At 38.9% G+C, this 22,609-nt stretch overlaps 1 protein-coding gene across 4 annotated transcripts in view; it reads right to left on the bottom strand.

The window, feature by feature from the left end:
- Positions 1 to 4,153: 4,153 nt before the first annotated feature.
- The window catches only part of otud7b (OTU deubiquitinase 7B), a 61,488-nt gene continuing 43,032 nt past the window's right edge, over positions 4,154 to 22,609 (bottom strand). The window contains exons 2-12 of one of the 4 annotated variants that reach the window (XM_051720052.1): positions 21,913 to 22,093; positions 21,023 to 21,193; positions 16,951 to 17,175; positions 16,236 to 16,337; positions 15,693 to 15,820; positions 15,414 to 15,520; positions 15,179 to 15,306; positions 11,958 to 12,107; positions 11,554 to 11,668; positions 10,819 to 10,897; positions 4,154 to 9,426 (exon numbers count right to left, since the gene is read on the bottom strand). In XM_051720052.1, the coding sequence (XP_051576012.1) occupies positions 7,978 to 9,426; positions 10,819 to 10,897; positions 11,554 to 11,668; positions 11,958 to 12,107; positions 15,179 to 15,306; positions 15,414 to 15,520; positions 15,693 to 15,820; positions 16,236 to 16,337; positions 16,951 to 17,175; positions 21,023 to 21,193; positions 21,913 to 21,997 (2,739 nt within the window). In that variant the 5' untranslated portion in view covers positions 21,998 to 22,093 and the 3' untranslated portion in view covers positions 4,154 to 7,977. Of the gene's footprint in view, positions 9,427 to 10,812; positions 10,898 to 11,553; positions 11,669 to 11,957; positions 12,108 to 15,178; positions 15,307 to 15,413; positions 15,521 to 15,692; positions 15,821 to 16,235; positions 16,338 to 16,950; positions 17,179 to 21,022; positions 21,194 to 21,912; positions 22,094 to 22,609 lie in introns of all 4 variants that reach the window. The other 3 variants (XM_051720050.1, XM_051720051.1, XM_051720049.1) reach the window with 3 other exon arrangements.

Consider the following 22,609-nt stretch of genomic DNA (forward strand, 5'->3'; position numbering starts at 1 on the left):
TCCTCCCCAGGCTTTTAACAGGTACCAAGAAGAGAGATCGTATTAAACCTGTGCTGGCCTCATTACATTGGTTACCAATACAATACAGAATCCATTATAAAGTGCTGTTATTTGTATTTAAAGCTTTGCATGGCTTAGCACCAGGGTATATTTCGGATTTAATCAGTCTGCACCAATCTCAGACGTCGCTTCACTCGAATGATCAGCTATGCCTCACTGTTCCTTGATCTCATCTTAAATGTAAAGGGGACCGGCATTTTCGGTGGCAGCTCTAAGGCTCTGGAATGAGCTGCCTCTGACCATAAAGACTTCCCCCACAGTAAGTGCCTTCCAAAGGGCCCTTACGACTTATTTGTTCTCTCTGGCATTTGAAAATGTTTTGTAAATTGTTGTCTGGTGTTGTATTGTCGTATGTTTATATTTTCTGCTGTTTTTAACATTACTTCATTGTACTTTGGTCCACACAGTGGTTTTGAAAGTGCTTTAGAAATAAAGTTGAGTTGAGAAATCAACATTATGCCACAAATGCTGTCGATTGAGTTTAACTGCAATGCAAAATGTTGTGTAGAAGGTCCAAGCTAAACATAGTAAACAATAGAAAATAGATGAAGTATCGAAAAGAAAAAGGAATATAGAAAAGTATATTCCATCATTCATTAATGACGCTATTTGATATATACATTACTAAGCACTAGTGGAAGGTGTTTAAAAGCTAAATCAACTAACCTAAGTTAATCTCCTCTCCATGTTTTGGAGTCCATTTTTTACTGATTATAAATGCACAAAGTACAGTCATTATTCCCATATGTTTAAAAAACGATATCTACTGATTCACCTCAATCTTCCTCTGTTCTAACATATTTTACAGGGCAAACACACCATTTTTGTCACTTACCTTGTCGCTCGCACTACCAAGGAATCATAGCAGACACACTGAGACAGAGGTCTTTAGGTTGTGCTGTATGTGCAGCATCAGTGTTGGATATGATCTGATGCAGTGTGCACTCTGTAGAAAAGACTTGCACTTGAAATGGATACCTGCAAAGCAAAAACAAATGAAAACTGATGCCAAAGATATCAGTGTTCCTATTACTAATTCATCAGACTCTCACTTTGAATTTTTCAGAGCAAAAGGGCTCACAAGCAATAACCCAAATAAATAGGCAACCTCACATATAAAATTGAACTTAAAAATCCTGAGCAGTAATTTGGCAGTCATGAAAAATAAGTGTTACTTTTTGCATCATGTGAGAAATTGAAACTAATCTAGTCTGCAACAGCCAAATATCTTGTTGCATTAAGTAAACTTTGTATGAGGGTGGTAAAATGGTTAATCATTATAAGCAATCATTATTACAATAAGGAAAACCATGGTAATTGACTGTGTCCTCATACAAGACAAAGTTCACATACTGAGGGAAATAGCAGCCTTAAATGGCTGGCAGTGCTCGCAAGGAAATTAAACTTGAATGAATTGCCCTTGCAGCAACTTAATTTAATTCAGAAAAAAAAAAAAAAAAAACTGACTCGTTTTGTTTCTGGATTTGCCGTTGCGTTTACTCAATTCCTTTTTTGACTGTGCACCTGCCCTTTTTGTTTTGAATGTGTGCATAGGCTACAACTCCCGTTTTATATTCCCACGCTTTTTGACCAATCACTTTTCCAGTCATTCGTGACACTGCAGGGTTAAAAATAATTTTGCTCTCAAAAGCGCAATTTTGAGTTGTTTAACCCTTAAATGCATGGGTGTTCCACCAAACATCATTACATACTCGGGTCTTTAGAGACCCGGCACGTACACAACCGGATCTTTTTTTTAGACAACTAGAAAATAATAGAACAGAATATTTTCTGATATATTTTGTTTTATTTTTCATATATAAGAGAGATGATGCAACAAATATAGAACAGGTTTCATTACTTTCACACTGAAATTTCAAGAGACAACTGACATACACATAATGACCTAACATATAATCTACACATATGTATTTTCTCAGGCACTTTTTGAGACAAAACAGATGCTCAGATTTCATTATATTCAATAGTACACTCAAATGACAACAGCCAAATCGTACTGTTCCTGTGTTACACCTGCTTTATTGCTTCATCAAATAGCAATGTCAACTGTCAATCAAGTTAATTACTGAAACATCAGCGCCATCCTGAGTAAGAAATAGCATGTTTAATACATATGTGTGTACATATAATGGATTCTGATAATTCACCAATGTTGCAGAGAAAATCAACATGATATATAGTACTTATTTGTCATGTAACAAAGAAATATATATCATGTGATAGTAAACTTATACTGTTATGAAATAATCATTAAAATATGATTTATTGGATAGCAAAATAATACTTTTACATATCTAGGGTCTTTAAAGACCTATACACTTTTGGTAATTAAGCAGTTAAAAAAATGCTGTTGTATTGTTACACTATTTATAAGATAAATGTTGAGGAACACTAAAATGGTACAGGCAGAACTCCAAAAAATGGACGAGGTACGGGGGTGGAATGAGGTCCCGGGTCATTAAAGACCAGAGGTATGCATTAATGGGTAAATATTTTAGATACGAGGGTAATTAGAAACATAAATATTTCTGGAAATTCAAGGAAGGAATAAGCTTGCATACTGTGTCCACAGAAATACATCTTTAAACAGTAAAAATCCTTTATTCTTATACAGATGTCAAAGGGCAAAAAGTGCCAAAAGTGCTCATTGCAATAAGTGACTTTTGGCACTTTTTGGACACTGTAAAAAAAAAAAAAAAAAAAAAGGAAAGTGAGCACAGTGAAAAAGCTTTTTTTCCATCCTTAAATTAGATTGCTTTGAGCCTACACCCCCAAATAATGTGAATATAAAAGTTTCACAAGATTTCCCAGCTATTTTAGATTGTTTCCAGAAATGTCTAAGATTTTTTTCCATGACATTTTAAGATTTTACTTATATTTCCATTTCTTTTTTTTTCATGGCGGGACTGTTGCGACTGAAAGCTTGTCAGTGTAAAACTGTTTTAAATACAAGATGTTTGCTTTTATTAAGACTCCATATTTAGTGTGCAAAGAGTGAAGGTGCAAAATAATAATAAGACCCATACAAAAAACTGTGTTTAAATACAATGAGAATTTTATTAAAATGGTGCAAAAAAAAAAACAAAAAAAAAAAAAGGAAGAAAGAAAATAAAAATAAAATGAAACCAACATAAATATCAGATGTTCTTTCCACCTAGATTGCACTGTCACACAGCCTGGGGTCACCTCTCAAAACAAGAAGGTAAAAACAGCTGAAAACAAACACAAATTGCCCAATTAGACAGAAGTAATGCACAAGTACGATTATATAAATTGCATTTGCCAGTTCTGTACATGCAACAGTTTCAGTCTCATGCAAATCAAGAGTATGCTGATGACTGTAGCTCTGTCACACCCATGAAAACATACCATATAAAAATAGTAAGTAAGCTACATCATAATGAAACAAAGCCCACAATATTAAATAAGAGAATTTAGTGTGTAAAAACTCAAGGTGGACACCACCACCATTTAAAAAAGAAAAAAGAAAAAGTACTTAACCTGTGATTAAGTAGCATTTTTGCTTTAAAATTGAAATTAGGAAACCTCAGGAGGTGTGTCTGTTTGACAACTAGTCACATAAGAAAGAACATCCTAGTTTCAGAACTTTTGAAAAATCTTACTACAAATATATATTTTCAAATCATACCTTGTCAAACTGATGGAGTAATTTGTTCGCAATCAACTCTCAAGTTCAAGAGGCTTCTCTTGGTCAATCTATGCTCCAGAATACTGACTCCAACACCAATTCAGCTGACTGCAACTTAGATTACTGCCCTACAGCATACATTCATATCTTTAAAAAACACTGTAAAACTGCTTTTGATTTACAAAAATAACTTTAACGTATTTATACAACATTTTGTTATATTTTAATACAAAAATGTTTGCACTCTTAGTAAAGTCCAACGCTCAGGTGGCTGAATGAGCATTCCATTCGTTAAATAAATGGATCAGTTAAACGTAAGTTACGAGTACATTACAAGGAGAACATAAAACTCTTAGGGAAAGTAGCTGTCATTTCACTGACAATTTCCTTTTGTTTGTGCCTTGAAGCTGCAATATGTTTGCAAAACCACAATTTACCAAACACACACACACACACACACACACACACACACACACACACACACACACACACACACACACACAGTAAACACCCACAAACACATGCTCACACACTGAATTCCTTTTTGCGACTTAGCAGAAATCTGGAAATCTAATGTTTGGGTAGATGCTATATGCCTTACATAAGACAAAAAAAAAAAAAAAAAGGTTATTTGCTTGCATTTTATATTTAAATGTGCTTGATCAAATGAAAAAATAACGTTCTAAATCCAAAAGCAGCAGCATACTCTTCGTCCCTTATTTACACCATGGAACTGCATGCGTCAAAAGTCACTAAAAAAAAGTATTTTATTGATTTAGAAATGGCAATAGCTGTAAAAACCTAAACAAGTGCACCATCTATTGGTTATAATAGAGGATAACATGTCAAAATTATCTTGCTGCAAAGAAATGTTTCACTCTGTCAAAAGTATTATGAAATTTAGAGCTTTCAAGGGACAGATCAACCAAAAATGAAAATTCAGTCATAATTTATTCACCCTCATGTTGTTTCAAACCCATATGAGTTTTTCACCATTCACTTTCACTGTATGAGGTTAAAAAAAAAAAAAAAGATTCAATGAAAGTGAATGGTGACTGAGGCTGTAATTCAAGAATGAAAGTTAAACGGTATGGAACAACATGAGGGTGCGTAAATGATGGCAGAATTTTCATTTTTGGGTGAAATATTCCTTTAAAATGTAAATGTTTAATAAAGACAAAACAAAATTTAAATCTTCAAACAGGGAGATACCAGATGAAGTGGTATGTTGTAGGTAAGTACATTTTGTTAGCATCCTAGCTTAGCGTATTTAAATTTAGCAAATTTGCAAAGCAAATGCAGAAACATTTAACAAGCGTTGCGGCCTTGCATACGACTGATTACATTTGTATTTAGTGTTTTAAAAGTGGGAGTTTGCTGTTCTACATCTACCACCACTTACAGTTACCCACATCAGCTATTCAAATGATCATGATTACAGCAGCAACATCATCTTACAGTACTGTAGAGCCCATTTCACATGAGCAATGAAAGCTGTAGCTTCAGTTTAAAGGAATAGTTCACTCAAAAATGATATTTCCAACACTGATTACTCACTCTTATGTTGTTTCAAAAGGAAGAGGAGATTATGGATATAAAGTATGTCCAGGTTGCTCTTTGTCATACAATAAAATGAGTGGTGACAGGCACTGTGGAGCTCGAAAAATGACAAAAACGCACCATAAAAGTAGTTAATACGAGTTGAGCACTATATTTAAAGTCTTACGGAAAAATGACAGACCTGAAAATCTTGCTAAATAAATATGCGTATGAGATTTGAGAGCTATGGCAGAACAGAAGTTTTTCAGTGAGTAGCAACTTTGTTCTGGTCATCACACCTAGCTGTCCTATGACTCCTGAAGACCTGTGCACAAGTCGCATGAACTACTTTAATTGTGCTTGAAGAAAGTCATACAGATTTGGAATGACATGAGCGTGGGTATATGGTGATAGAAAGTGTATTTTTGGGTGAAGTAACCCTTTAACACAACTAGCTGGCTTTACCAAAGGCTGTACTGTCTGTTAACAGTGTAATAGGATTTTGAAAGGTCATGTTTGTCATAAAATCCTTTGTCAGTTTAGATTCTGAGAGATCTGGTAGCATACCTCAAATGTCCAAAATATTGACTAAATCAATATGGCGACCCCCCCAACAAAACAAAAGTAGAAATTCAGTTCAACAATTCCCTGAAGAATTGAACTAAGACTGAAAAGGCAACTAGGAAACAAGTGAGCTTGCACGCAACACAGTGGTACCTAAAGCCAAACCCTGACCTCCGCAGTCCACATGAGCTAACTTCAAGCTCTACCTTCAGAACGGAGCAAACCGCTGTCTGATAGCCAGACAAGAAGCACAGCAACATAACAGTCTATCATCGTCATGTCTTAAACCCACAACCTTACGCGTACAACATCTGGACACAAGAAAAGTGCTTGAATTTGTGCAGCAAAGTCTTCCGACTGCTCCATCATGAGTATCTGGGGTGATCATGCAATGTCTCTGAAGATATTTCCAGGGAATTTGAGGGTAGCCCGACATCATCAAGGAAAATCCTGGTATATTTGAAGCCGTAACATTTAAAGGAGCTTACTTCTAATATGTCAGAAATCGTTTTTATTATTGCCCCTCTTTGACCTGCGAGTACCTTACTTGAATTAAGCTAACTGTTAATATAACACTTCAGGATAAAGACTGCCACAATGTACCATTCTGAATAAATTTACATGAGGTGCTCATCCTTGTATTAATATTAGGATGGGACTACTGAAATCATGACATTTTCTATGGATAGTATTGATGACTTTCTTTGACGAAGGGCATAAACTTTTTTTTTTTTTTAAAGGTTTTGCACTTGAAAACCATTCTTTTTTCTTTTGCACCAAATGTTGTCCAAGAAACTCCAAAAGGGAGGGAATGCATTTTCTGAAATAATTTTGCATTGCCTTGGAAAAATTTGATGATCTCACAAAAATGTTTGCATCCCCTAGCAATGTTTTGCATTCCCTAGCAATAGCTTTATACATACATCATGAAAATTAACTACTGTTTTACTAGAGTATCCAAAGTTGGTATTTGTAGAAAAACCATAGTAAGCACAAAATGTACCACTGTTTTATTACAGTTACCATATTTTAACCATGATGTTTGTGGTAAAATCATAGTAATAATACAGAAAAATCTAAATTATGGTAATATAATCAATCTGACAAAATGTAGTTACTACAGTTTTACTATAGTTATACCATGCTAAATTTGTGGTACACGTACCATGATTTTTAAAACCATGGCTCCTACCAATTACTAAAATACTATGGTTACTGAAGTAAAAATAATGGTAAATTTTTTTAAAAGGTTGAATGAAGCTATTGCGAGGGAACTCCAAATTGTATGGGAATGCAAAACTTATTGCGAGGGAGCACAAACTATTGCGAGGGAACGCAAAACTTATTGTAAGGGAATGCAAACTATTGCAAGGGAATGGAAAACTTTTTGAGAGAGAGAATTCAAAACAATTATGGGGGAACACAAAACTATGAGAAAATAAATTCCCACCCTGTCCTCTAAGGGGCTTTGTATAATAGAATGTAAACAAAAGTAATCTATAATATGGACATTTTGTCAAGGTTAGGCTGTCAAGGTTCAAGCTGAAAATCTTAGAAGCAAGAAAGCACCATATTAGAAGACAGCTAATTTAAGCCAGCCAGGTATGGCTTTAAAAGGGGTGCAGATTAAAATATAACACTCACTTTTAGTCAACAGTGTATTGTTGCCTTAAAAACTGCAATATGGCAAATCTTATATTGATTGCAGCTGAAATCCTACACTATCTCATCTCTAAATGTCTATTATTTTTTTCAAACGCAGCTGATATAAATATGCATTTTCTGGTTGTGCTTAATGTGTATTTTTGGGGTATACGCATATTCATGTGATGCAAAATAGCACGTTGTGCTCCAATGTCTATTTGCCTGTGCTCTACATTCTCGCCACTAGGAGGAGACAGGGAGACAGGTAAGAGGATGACCATGACCAAGCAGGGCTGGGCTTCTGCCTATGAGCCACAGCAAATGTAACACAACAGCAGTCCCACTTCCACCACGGTCAACCACCATTGTCCTCTCGGTCTGAGTCTCAGTAACCTTGTTCGGAAAGGCCGATCTCATATCTCAAAGCAAACAGGATATGATGTGGCTCACACAGTGGGCTCAACAGAGTCCTTTAGGAGAAAGCAGAACCGACTGTTCAGTCAGAACCTGTGAATGGCTGGCTCTGTTTCCCTTCTCTTCAGCTCTTCTCTGTAGCAGTAAGAGCAGTAGTTGCCCGTCTCTGGGTGGCCATAGTAATTGCAGGTAGACGTTCTGCATTTGGTGGACTGCAGATTGGCCAGGCCACCTGCACTGCCTAAGGAGTAATGTCTCACAGGCATTAGCCCATTGCGACTGTCCAAAGTTGAGCGGAAGTCCCGCAAGCCATTTGTATACCCTCCTCCGCTCGTTTCGGCAGGGTAATCAGTTGGGTCATGCTCCTGGGAAAAAGACGTCAAGCAGGGAGCGATACGGGACGGGCTCCCCAAAGTGGTGGAAGGCGGATGGTACTGGGTATGGGGAGGACCCTGTGCTAGAGGACAGTGTCGTGGTAGTGTTGCATAGGATGGCAGGCCGGAGTAAGAAGAAGGTGATCCTCCTGCAAGCTGCCGTCGAGTATCCATGTACCCATGCATATGTAGATGTTGGGTGATTGGGGTAGGAGAATGATCAATGAATGTGGGCCTTGGTATGGTGACAACACCCGAGTACATGGCTGGGCTGAAAGAAGAGGACTTAAAAGCGTTGAAGGTAGGAGGCGAGTTGTCAGTAGCTTCCTCCTTGCCTTCAGAACATCGGTAACTTAGCTCCGCCATGTCCTTTTTCAATTGGGATCCACCAGTCATTGCAAGACCCCCCGGCGCTTTGCGCTCAGCTTCCCTCCTCTGTTCCTGCTCTGCATGGAAGCGCTCCTCTGCGTCCACCAGGTAATGCTGGATCATCTCCTCCTGGAACGGCTGCCGGTTGCTGGTAGTGAGTAGTGCAGCAAAGATGTACTTTCTCTCGCCTTGCATGGCGGATCGGAGGATGCTAAGACTTACCTTCACGTCCGAGCTGTATTTGAAAGGGTCACCTTCGGAAGAGCAGTTTCCATTTTGCCGCTCGCTGTTTGAGGAGGGTGAACCTTTCCCGGAGTCCTCAGAGCTGGTCTGAATGGAGGGAGAGCTGTCCTTACTGCCCTTACGACCTCTCAGAGAGCCTTTCTTTTTTTCCTGGCCCTCCTGTTTGCCTCCAGTCCCACTTGCATTCTTCCCTGTCATCAGGCCTCCCACATTCTTCTTCAGCTTACTGCCCAGGCTCTTGCCAAAGCTACCCAGCTTGTTGGCAACTGAGTCTGCACGTTTCTTGTCCTTATCCTTGTCTTTCTTGCCCTTCTCCTTGCCAAGTGTGCCGGTCAGTCCTGTCGAACTGTTGCTGGACGAGCTAGAAGTACTGGACGAGCCACCACTAGTTTTGCCAGTTGTCCCACTGGTTCCGGCAGTACTGCTATCTCCGTTGCCGTTGGAACTGCTGCTGACTGACTCCTTATCAGACTCTCCCGAGTCCGGCGGGGTGCGGGCATCCTCTCCTGCAGATGCTGTAGGTGACTCTGGCTGAGCCAGTGGGGCTTGCTGTGGATGAAGACATAGAAGGTTAAACATACTAGATAATTTTGCGTAAATACACACGCAGCCTAAAAACAGCTAAATCCACTGGTTTACCAGAGGACATCTGGAAGTGCAACTTCACACTACCCGTCAAAAGCCTGGACATACATACTCATTCTATATTATTATTCTTTTCCACATATTAGAAAATAGTAAAGTCATCTAGCCTATTAAATAACACAAATGGAAGTATGGGAATTATACAGTAAACAAAAATGTTAATCAAAGTAAAACTGTAATTGAGAAGATAAGCCACTGAGAGAGAAGCCCCAGCATCATTTAAGTTTCCTTTCTGGAAATATTTTTGATTTACAGCAGTGATGGTAAAAAAAAAAAAAAAAAGTCACTGTTTGCAGATATTGCTCAACGTGAGTGCCATTAACAGTGTATGGTAATACACTGAATATTACAACGACATTACTCTAGTATATATAGCACGCCACACGCAGAGAAGCACAAGTGAGCCCAAACACACTCCTTTCTGTTTTTAAGCAGGCACTTAGTGCTAATTTGAGCAGACAAAACAATAACTGTAGAGCTTTTTGGTGTTCATTGCCAAAGATATGTTGCCCTAGTCCGTTGATGAAGATTTGGAATTTCCGTGTATGATTACAAGACTCAAGCCACGTTACAACATCCCTTCTCGTATCCATTTTAATAGCAGGGTTATTCCTTCTATAGTGATTTACAGCTTCCGAGTGTTGAAAATATGTTGTGTTGAATTTAAAATTCACTTCATGTTGATGCATGTAGCATAATAATGAAGGTATTAAGTTAAATGTTGATTTAGTAATTAGAGAAAAAGCCCTTGGATTTGGGTTTGTAACATCCACTAATTTCTTTTTTAATTGTCTGGGATGGTGTGTATAAATTATCATTCTTCTACATTTTGTAAAAAATTGTCAAATAATATCAAATAAAATAAACAAATAAAAAAGTCGACATTCACTTTCTTTATATGGCAAAGAGATTTCTTGTTTTATGTTCCACAGTAGAAAGTTGAAAGGGATGACTAAGTATATGATGACATAAATTTGATTTTGGGGAGAGACTATTCCTCTACGATTATGAGAAACAAACTCCAGACTGTTTCCAAACTTTTGACTGGTAGTGTACATTAAAAGCTGAGCTCTGAAAGTTCATCAAAGTACATAACCCTTAAACTCAATCATAAACTTGTTACCATGGGCACATGAGTTGTTTAAATACAAGCCTCTGAAAGTCCACTAGATAAAGCTGTGTTAGCAATAAAATGTACGTTAGAGGTGTAAAACAAATGTCTTCTGGTGGTTACTTTACACTTCACCAGTTAAATAATTGTTATCATTTCTACCAAAGCAAAAAGCTCACCTGTACCTCACATGGCAGAGGAAGCCAGGTGACAGTCATGTAGCTGTGCAGCAGATGAAGCTTGGCCTCCAGAGATAGAGTTACACTGAAAACAAACAACAGGCAGGTCAGAGCACTGATATTTGCATACAAGCTTAATTTTAACTGCCTCTGATGATAACAAACATGTAACAGTAAGATAACGAGCATGTTTAATGTAAATGACATTTTCTAAAATACACAGTATATGATTATGAATTTTGTTATGTATAAAAAAACAACTCTACTGCAATGCTCCTTGTAATACGTGCTGAGGTATTTAAGAGTGATTTTTAAGTGAAATATTTTAAAACAGGACATTAAATAATGTGACATTCTAAAACTGTGAACTTGCTTCTTTGGAAAAAAAAAAAGAACAGATTCGAACGTATAAACTCTGAGCTATTTGAAGGCTTCCCTGTGTTCTATTCATAGCGAACATTTAGTGATAATCTGCATTCAAGAGCGAGAGTTGCTGATTTTGAATGTTGGCCAACAGCAAAGTAATAGCAGGCCCCACAGGACTAATGCTGGCATTATGGTCAGACATTACTGAACTTTGCTGTAAGTCAGTTAAAGCGGAGTCATTTGGCACTGCTTAGTGTTGTCAAAATAGCCAGAATACTTGGAAACATTCCTGCATCTGTAGCATTCCTATAACTGTGACACGGGAAATAATGCCAACTCGTACACACATACAGATGAGGGGAATGAAATGTCTACCTTGCTAGCATCACATTGTCGTTGTCATCTTTGCCCCACTCCCATTCTTCCCCCGGATCCACAGCAAAGTGCAAAGGCAGCATCTTATGGTCCGAATCGGTCAATGGGATAACCACTGTGGAGATATTTTAAAGGGTAACAAATGTACAATGCATTTTGAATCAGACTCTTTTTCTATTCCACTTTCATTATTTACAAACACACAATACAGTGTTCAAGCAAGACTACAGTTTTAAGACCCTTGAAAGAATAAGCTGCATAAAGAGTATAAATAAAGACTCCTGGCAGCCAAAAATGGCTGTGGTGGTTTTTTGTTTGTTTAGCAAAATTAGTTTATTAGGAAAGAAAAAAACTGCATGCATCATAAAAGCAAACAGATTTGCTACATAAAAAAACATCCTCACCTTGCTCTTTTGAACTGTCCTTCTGCTCCATTGAGACCAGGGCGGAAAAATGGGCCTGGTCATATGCCAGAACAAGAGGGGAGCGGTGACACTTGTTGGCTGGTACTTCCAGGGGCAGGTAAATCCCTCCAAATGGGATTGGTGCAAAAGCTAAACAATACACACGCACACACAAAAACTTTCAGATATTCTTTGCTTATGGAGAATGAAATGTTAAAATGAAAAATGATAACACTTTACAATAAGGTTTCATTCATTAAACATTAGTTGATGTATTAGGCAGGGCTGTAACCGCAATATACATTGAGAGGTACAAGTCCCCTCCAATAATCAGATATGGCCCAAATAATTGATATCCTTGTTGCTGTTCCACTGCAGTCCATTATGCATCGCTGTCTAGTTGTCATTAAGTTGTTGCAGGAATAACATAAAACAGACACATACAGGACTTCCTGGAGGGTTCAGAATGTCAAAATAAAAGTGTGAGGGTTTAAAAGTTAGAGGTGCACGATTGAGATACATTACTATATATTACTATTATTATTACTGTTTACAAATTATAATAATATTTAAGTTGAATGGGTTCCAAAAAATAACTGTGAATGAAAAGTGAGCTGATATCTTACAACTAAATTGAACAAAAGAGATGTGAATCCAGATACAAGTTATAAAAAAAAAAAAAAAAAAATATATATATATATATATATATATATATATATATATATATATATATATATATATATATATATATATATATATATATAAGGCTTCTTTTCTACTGATGACTTATATTGGAATTACTGTTAATTTTGCTGCTACATTATCCAGTATACTAGTATAGTTTTCTTTTTTTTCAGTCCGGGTGGTGGAGGACGAATCCCAGTTGCCTCTGCGTCTGAGAACGTCAACCCGCGCATCTTATCACATGGCTTGTTGAGCGCGTTGCCAAGGAGACATAGCGCATGTGGAGGCTTCACGCCATCCACCACGGCAACCATGCTCAACTCACCACGCGCCCCACCGAGAATGAACCACATCATAGCAACCACGAGGAGTTTACCCCATGTGACTCTACCCTCCCTAGCAACCGGGCCAATTTGGTTGCTTAGGAGACCCGGCTGGAGTCACTCAGCATGCCCTGGATTCGAACTAGCGAACTCCAGGGGTGGTAGCCAGCGTATTTTACCACTGAGCTACCCAGGTCAGTATAATTTTCTTAATAAGCTATACATTTATATTGAAATAAAGTGTACACCCAATTAGTTCCACACAATAATGTAAAGATATCCTAAACTGATTATGCAAAAAAAAAAAAAAACAACAACACTGGTATCGGATTGGGATCGGTATCGGTCGATACTGAGATTTCCAATATCGGAATCGGAAGAGAAAAAGTGGTATCGGTGCATCCTTAATAGTTACACTCAGGACCTTCAGGACAAAAATGTCCCCATTGAATACCATTAAAACTGCAATATTTGATCCCAGTTCCATTAAAGCATAAAATTATGAATTCTAAGATATGCATTCATTCTGGAGCCCTGGCTTCAAAATTTACATTTTTAATATTTTCCACCAGATGGTGCCATTTTTCATGTTTAGCCTATGGAGCAAATACATGATTTTTCCTATTTTCTGTTTGCTGTCTTGGGGGCCATTTACACAACAACGTTTTCAACAAAAAACAGAAAACTTTTGAAAACGGATTTCAAAGTGCAAGTTTTTGAAAACGATGCCGTTATCGTCTCCGTGTAAACATACAAAAACGATTTGCGAAAACGATGACGTCATGCGCATGCGTATTACGTGTTCAGTCTATAGGCATGCGTGCGAGTACTTCAAAACAATGTGCGGGACATTCAAAATGGAGGACTACAGGACTGTGTTTGTGCTGCTCAAGATTTTGTCCAGACAAAATTGCTCGATGCTTTCGCCATCTTCATTGTTTGTATTCACCGCTCTGTGGAAGAATGCTTATGTGCGCAGGCGCGTACTGTTTCTTTACAAAGCGACATCGCCAATTACTGGCCTGGCATGCATAATACAGCGCTTTTAGTTGTTTTTGCAGATCCGTGTGAACGCAGATCATTTTCACAACTTTGTCGTCTGTACGTGAAACTTTTCAAAAACGCAAAGGAAAACGTTTCTGTTTTTAGTACATCATTGTCGTGTAAACGTACCCTTATAGAGCACTGCAGGCCAATTGAATAAATGATGCAGCTAAAATTGTGTGGGTGTGTTGGTACGGATGTCAGAGTGTGTTTTGTATGTGTGTATTGAGAAATGTGTGTGTGTGTGTGTAAAAACAACAGTGGCATTATGTAAACAAACTGGCATTTAAAGGGTTAAAATCCTGAAAATGAATGAATATTTGGAAGTTATGATCAGGACTAATGTTGGTTAAAAAAAATCTCACAAGTCAGTGAAAGTGTAAAATAAAATATATAATATTTTTATGCAAAGTCCTGAGTGCTTTGTTTTTTTTTAATCTGACACTGCACAAAAAATAATAATGCATCAAAATCAATGTTGTTGCTAATCATTGACATATCCCAGACTGTGATAATCCCCCCCCAACACAATTAATTAGTTCTTTTTTCCTCACAAAAACAACAGTGGCATAATTAAAATCCTGAAAATGAATTAATATTTGGTAGTTATGATCAGGACTGATGTTGGTTAAAATAAATTAACTAATTGAAAGTGGAAAATAATATTAAAATATAATATTATTATGGCAGTTTTTTGACGTGGACATTTTTGTCCGAAGGACCACTGAGTAACTTTTTTTTTTTTTTATTGACGCAAAAGGGTTAAAATGTGCCTTACATGGGCCGAAAAAGACTTGATTTCTATTAAATTAACGTATTAAACTTTTTCAATTAAATTGGATGCGTTAACGTGTTAATTCTGACAGCTCTAGCTGATTTGCGTGGTCATGTGTTAATATGCTCATGGTTGTGATGTCATTAAATTATGAATTTTGCAGCTTAGTTTCAATAAATGGACTGGGTGGACTGGGAAGGGAGCTTTGCATTGTAAAATTTAGAGTATGTCAAGATAGCACATCAACCTTTTTTTACTTCAAAATAGCAAGGAAAAACTTGTTTGTAAGTCAATTATACAAGGTTAAGAAGAAAAAAAACAAAAAAACAAGAGAAGCACAAGTAGTGTGGAGCTTTGACAGAGATTTATCATAAGTGTCAACTTATTCCTCATACCTTCTCCTCCAGAGTCTCGCAGCATGGTGTCGGCCACCACCACTATCGGCCTGCGGAGCACGTGAGCCAGAACAAACACATGAAACTCCTCCAGACTCTCATACACCGGCTCCTCTTGCGACTCAGCACTGCATGACATAAAACACACTCACTCCATGAGTGCAATACAACAATGCAATATACAACTTCCAGTCTGGAGCATAAAGAAGTGGAGTAAAGAAAAAGGTAAACACACCTGTTGCTGCCATTGGTGCTGTAATGTATCCTGGGTTCACTAGATGCCAGTTTCAACAACTCATTCCACTCTTTCTGCCACTCTTCCTCCGTGTACACCAACCCTGACTGCACACACACACACAAAAATTAGGCCTCTATTTATTTCTCCCAATTATTTTCTGCTTTCAGTTAAGAATTTCAATAGCAAACTGATCTACATCTTACATTACATCAAAGAAAATCTTTACTTAATTTTCCTCAAATACTAAAAATTATTAAACAGTCAAACTGCTCAGACCTCTTTGTTCTGCATGGTCTGTTGCCATCTCCATCTGCGCTTTAGCGCCTCCCTCTCCTGTCCATGATCCATCAGTGCATAGAGAGACTTACGCAACATCAGGTCTCGATCATGGAAGCCCCACATACCTGCATAGTGATGTTCATTATTGAAAAATTTATTTGAGTAATTCATTTACTGAGAATCTGCACCTCCGCCATAGCTCTCAAATCTCATACATTCTATCACGGAAAGCATGCCGTGCCATGATTGGTCACAGACAATGGCATAAGACATCAAAATTGGTGCAACACATCTTGAGGCGCCAAGTTTGAAGATGCGCAAGCATGAATACCTCATTGGATTCTGAAGAGAATAAATAGTCTTTTATCCTGTAAAACTTTGATCTAAACTGCTATAAAGCTCTAAGGACTATAAACATGTTATGGTATGCATGCAAGATGTTTTTACAGTGAAATGAAAAGGTACAATGCAAAAAGGACACAAAGTGCAGTCATATGCTTTGTGCTGTTTACTTGTACAGAAGACAGTTTGGACACTCACCCAGAGAAGCTGCATGTAACAGGCAATTCCCATCTCCACTAGTAGCCAGAGGCAATAAACTCTGACAGCCAGTCCCCAAACGAGTCCACCAGTTTAGCCGGCCTGTTACAAAATGGTTATAAACGACACTTTTATCTCAAGTCTGTGACTACAGACACTATGACACGGTTTAAAATTCTTCCAAAACCTAGTGAGCTGCATATGTAGGCAGCGTTTTAAGGTATAATAGGTGCACTCCTGACATAAAGGCTGGAAGGCAGCTGCCTTCTAAGATACACTCTTTTGGTACAATTCTAAGGCAGCATCGCATATTGCCTTTACAAGCGAGAGAAATGTTGATTATAAATGTACTTGGGCTTCATTCAATCTAATCAAAAATGAACTATTTACTCCACATGCGTGAGTTCTATGTATTTTTATGCTTATAAGAAAATCACGCTGATAGCTTAGCAACATACTACCATCAAACTCTTGTGTGCTTTGCATTAGGAGTACTATGTGTTTGATGCACAGAGTTGCTGTCTATGTACAGCATTCCAAATCAAATCACTTATAAGGACCCATTTCAGTTACTTTCACAAAGCAAGGCAGCTACCTGGGTTTTGAAACAGAGCGGTTATGTCAGAAGATTGAAAAACTCACAATTTGAGAATATTTGGTTTAGATAAATCCTCAAAGGTTTCTAAGAAGAGATTCTTGAAATGGAAGGACTAACCAGCATGCTCCAAAGCCACCATCATAGACTGCTCGATAAGATCTCTTTCAATGAAGCCCCGGAAGTCATCTCTGTAGATGGTGAGGTCGGGCAACTGGAAAGTGCAGAGCGGAGTGTCGAGAAGCGGCTCGTTGATGCTGCCTGTACAGGACACGTGCGAACGGGCCAGAGAGACGATGGTGGAGCTGGCATGAGAAATTCCCCTCGACAGGCGCTTCTCTGTGGCTGCTGCCATGATACATGTTCAAATTACTGCATATACTGGAGAATATGAAACTAGATACCGGTAACCTATTACTTGTTAGACCTATTGTTATCTGTGCTCCACTCCTTTCATTTGGAAAAAACACTTTAAGTCAGGATAGATTGGTTAAGGCTTTAAGATGACATCATATGCAACTAGTGTAATGATTCGTGAAATCTTTTACATAAATTGTGAAACACAGTTGGAGAATTGAGGACAGTCCATGCACAGGGTTACCAGGGTCAGAAATTAACCAGGGCTCGGCGAAAAAATGCCATTAAAGGTGACAAAAACAGGCAAATATTTCAAATGTGGGGGCAAAAATGCCCCTGTCGTTAATTTCTCTGAAATGATCTTATATATTTCGTGATATTCTGTTTTAAGGCCTTTCTTGTTATGGGTTTACTGCCAATGCAGACAACATAGTGACCTGTAGCTGTCAGATACCTGTAAAAACTGTCTTAGAGGCAAATATTATTTAATGTGTAGCTAATATGAAGTGGTTCTTTATAAAAAGTACAATCCACTCTGAAAACACAACCAAAAACTCAAAACTGTGATTATATTCAAATCTACTATGTTAGTACAATGCTGTATAACAACAGAGATCATTTAATTATTTAAAACATATGCTAGAAGAGCATTTCTATGTTAGAATATCTTGTGCATTGCTGTCGGTTTGATTATATAGATTTACATGGACCATTTTTTTCTTCCTGCCTCCTCCTTCACGTGACCTTACCAACAAGATTACGTTATCTCTCTCATGAGCGCACTTCACAGAGATGTACGGAAGTGAACATTTGTAGTTAAAAAGTATACAAGTATTGTTTTGTTTCTCAAAATAATCGTTTGCATTCAGAAGAACTTTATTTGATGACTGGAGTCATGTGGATTATTTTGATGCACCCTAAATATGCATTTTGGACCGTCAAAAAATGGAGTACATTCACTTGCATTGTTTAGAGGAGGAGGCCAGAAATGAAACCCTAAAAGTCTTAAATTCTGTTTTGATGAAGAAAGAAACTCAGATACATCTTGGATGGCCTGAGGGTGAGTAAATTACCAGCAAATTTTCATTTTTGGGTGAACTATTCCTTTAAGCCATTTTGCCACAACTTTGGAGGTATGCTTGGGGTCATTGTCCATTTGGAAGACCTATTTGCGACCGAGCTTTAACTTTCTGGCTGATGACTTGAGATGTTGCTTCAATATATCCACATCATTTTCCTTCCTCATGATGCCATCTATTTTGTGAAGTGCACCAGTCCCTCCTGCAGCAAAGCACCCCCACAACATGATGCTGCCACCCCCATGCTTCACGGGACAGATGGTGTTCTTCGGCTTGCAAGCCTCACCCTTTTTCCTCCAAAATATAACGATGGTCATTACGGCCATTTTATTTCATCAGACCAGAGGACATTTCTCCAAAAAGTAAGATCTTTGTCCCCATGTGCACTTTGAAACTGTACTCTGGCTTTTTTATGGCAGTTTTGGAGCAGTGGCTTCTTCCTTGCTGAGCAGCTTTTCAGGTTATGTCAAAATAGGACTTGTATTACTGTGGATATAGATACTTTTTTCTTTTTTTTTTCTTTTTTCTTTGGGATTTCCCCCTTTTTCTTCCAATTTGGAATGCCCAATTCCCAATGCGCTCTAAGTCCTCGTGGTCGCATAATGATTCGCCTCAGTCCAGGTGGCGGAGGACGAATCCCAGTTGCCTCCACGTCTGAGACAGTCAACCCGCGCATCTTATCACGTGGCTTGTTGAGCATGTTGCCATGGAGACATAGCGCGTGTGGAGGCTTCACGCCATCCACCGCGGCAACCACGCTCAATTCACCATGCGCCCCACCGAGAACAAACCACATTATAGCGACCACGAGGAGGTTACCCCATGTGACTCTACCCTCCCTAGCAACCGGGCCAATTTGGTTGCTTAGGAGACCTGGCTGGAGTCACTGGATATAGATACTTGTCTACCTGTTTCCTCCAGCATCTTCACAAGGTCCTTTGCTGTTGTTCTGGGATTGATTTGCACTTTTTGCACCAATCTACGTTCATCTCTAAAAGACAGAATGCTTCTCCTTCCTGAGCGGTATGATGGCTGCGTGGACCCATGGTGTTTATACTTGCGTACTATTGTTTGTACAGATGAACGTGGTACCTTCAGGTGTTAGGAAATTGCTCCACAATTTTTTTTTCTGAGGTCTTAGCTGATTTCTTTTGATTTTCCCACGATGTCAAGCAAAGTGGCACTGAGTTTGAAGGTAGGCTTTAAAATACATCCACCGGTACACCTCCAATTGACTCCAATTAGCCTATCAGAAGATAATTGGCAAATTGCATAAAGGCTTGACATAATTTTCTGGAATTTTCCAAGCTGCTTAAAGGCACAGTTAACTTATTTTATGTAAACTTCTGACCCACTGGAATTGTAATATAGTCAATTAAAAGTGAAACGATCTGTCTGTAAACAATTGTTGGAAAAATTACTTGTGTCATGCACAAAGTAGATGTCCTAAACGACTTGCCAAAACTAGTTTATTAATATGAAATCTGTGGAGTGGTTAAAAAATGTGTTTTAATTACTTCAATCTAAGTGTATGTAAACTGTATATATATATATATATATATATACACACACACACACATACACATACACATACACATACACACACACACACACACAAACCGATCAGCCACAACATTAAAACCACCTGCCTAATATCGTGAGGTCCCCCTCGTGCCGCCAAAACAGCAGATCCTTCAAGTCCTGTAAGTTATGAGGTGGAGCTACCATGAATCAGACTTGTTGGTCCAGCACATCCCACAGACGCTCAATCGGATTTAGATCTGGGGAATTTGGAGGACAGGGCAACACCTTGAACTCTTCATTATGTTCCTCAAACCATTCACGAACAATGCATGCAGTGTCGCAGGCACAGTATCCTGCTGAAAGAGTCCACTGCCATCAGGGAACACCATTGCCATGAAGGGGTGTACCTGGTCTGAAACGATGTTTAGGTAGGTGGCACATGTCAAACTGACGTCCACATGAATGGCCAGGCCCAAGGTTTCCCAGCAGAACATTGCCCAGAGCATCACACTCCTTCCACTGGCTTGTCGTCTTCCCACAGTGCATCCTGGTGCCATCACTTACCCAAGTAAACGGCGCACACGTACATGGCCGTTCACGTGATGTAAACGAAAACATCACTCATCAGACTAGGCGACATTATTCCACTGTTCCAAGATCTGGTTCCGACACTCACGTGTCCAATGTAGGCGATTTCGACAGTGGACATGGGTCATCACTGGCACTCTGACCAGTCTGCGGCTACGCAGCCGCATACGCAGCAGGGTGCGATGCACTGTGTGTTGTGACACATTCCTCCCGTAACCATCATTAAAATTTTCTGTGACTTGTGCCACAGTAGACCTTCTGTCAGTTCTGACCCTCACGCACAACACCCTGTCACCGGTTTGTGGTTTGCCCCATCTCGAACCACTGTTGGTAGGTACTCACCACTGCTGGCAGGGAGCACCCCACAAGTCTTACTGTTTCAGAGATGCTCTGACCCAGTCATCTGGCATAACAATTTGGCCCTTATCAAAGTCGCTAAGGTCTTTACTCCTGCCCATTTCTCATGCAATCAACACACTGACTACGAGAACTGATTGTTCGTTTACCATCTAATCTACCCAGACCTTGACATGTGGCCTTGTTGGAGATGATCAGCGTTATTAGCGTCACCTGTGAGTGGTCATAATGTTTTGGCTCACTGGTGTATATATCTAAATTTCTAGGTTTACCAGCACTTTTCTTACCTTGCACAACCTCATCTTGGCGATGCAAGAGGGGCCGCCCCATCCGTGCCATCTCCTTATCAATAGTGGGATACTCTCTCTCCTCTGTAAAGGTGCATGACAGGTTACCGGCGTGCACTTGTCTCAGCTGCTCAAAGTCGCTCAGCGCAGCTGTGAGGTCCCAGTTCTTGCCTGCGAGGAGAGCCACATTAATGAAGTTCAAGAAAACCAGAGGGCATAGTTCCACAGCACATCTGCTCAAGAGGTTAAACATTAACCAAACATCATGACATCCAACAAGGGTCAACGACACATTGCAGAGCAGTTGCCTGTTAAGCATGTACTGACTGTCCAGCATGCATACTGCAGAACAATATATTTTTAACTCATTCTCTTATCTGCACAGAGTGTTGCTAGGCAACATGTGCTGAGTTTGTTAAGGCTTTAGCTTACTGTACACATACATATAGATCCTTTAGCCACTGGTTTATGCCCTCCTGCAGTCAGTTAATCATAAAGCAATGAAGGTTGTCCCTCACTAATGTTGGTATATGTTGTGACAGAATAAGTGATGGAGATTCTGCCATATCATTTATACTGTTGTATATATCCACAGTACAATTTTCAAAAATCTGATACCAAACAGAAAACTATACTTTTAATGCATACTGTGTAGTAAATGAGCACTTCAGATGTAGACAGCAACATTATAATAGGAGCAATTTAGTTTTGATTTAGCAACTTGGCAGATTAATATAAAATACAACAGACATGTAGTCACATAAGGGCTATTTTACAAAACTGTCTTACTGAATCAGAATTTAGAGTTGGTTTTATTGTTTTAAGTCTTTAGTTACGTAAATGTCTTTTGGTGTCTGTCAATCAAGTTACAAATAAAAGGAGAAAAATACCCTCCAGCAGGTCTCTGGCCAGTCCCGGTTCGGCTCCAGTAGAACGAACAAAGTCGGACAGGACTGCGTCCATATCCAAAGTCATGTGATCATGAATTTATGATGCAGAAGGGGACATCAGGAAAGAGAAATGACAGGAGAACAGTTCTCCCTTAAAACAAAAGCACTGCTTCAGCCACACCTAGAGGGAAAGGGAGAGAGAAGACAGAGGCAGTTGTTAGAGAGACCTTGCTCAAGATTTAGCTCAGTGCATCATTTTGGTGCACATTACTGGAGATCTGTTGACTCCAGCAGTCACATATCATTCCTGTGACCTCTGCTGTGGAGCTCAGCTGAACACTTTAGTTTGCATTACAGAAAATGTGCAATGAATTAAACGATGACTAATATGATACGGCTGTTTTAAGTTACATTCCATAGTTAAAGTCGATCGATTTGATTGTTTTTGCTGATTAATCCATGTAAATAAGTTGCTTATTTTTTATTTATTTTTTTGCCATTTTATGCCTTTATTTGACAGTGAAATGGAGACAGGAAACATGGGGAAAGAGAGTAGGGGAATGACATACAGCAAATGGTCCGGCCAGCCAGGAATCGAACTGGGGACTCGCTGCTCATGGCATTTGTGCCCTAACCACTCGGCTATCAGGTCGCCCAAATAAGTTGCTTGTTAAACTATAGGTTATCAGCAAAAATC

This window comes from Myxocyprinus asiaticus, chromosome 16 (genome assembly GCF_019703515.2).
Source record: "Myxocyprinus asiaticus isolate MX2 ecotype Aquarium Trade chromosome 16, UBuf_Myxa_2, whole genome shotgun sequence".
NCBI classification, from domain to species: domain Eukaryota; kingdom Metazoa; phylum Chordata; class Actinopteri; order Cypriniformes; family Catostomidae; genus Myxocyprinus; species Myxocyprinus asiaticus.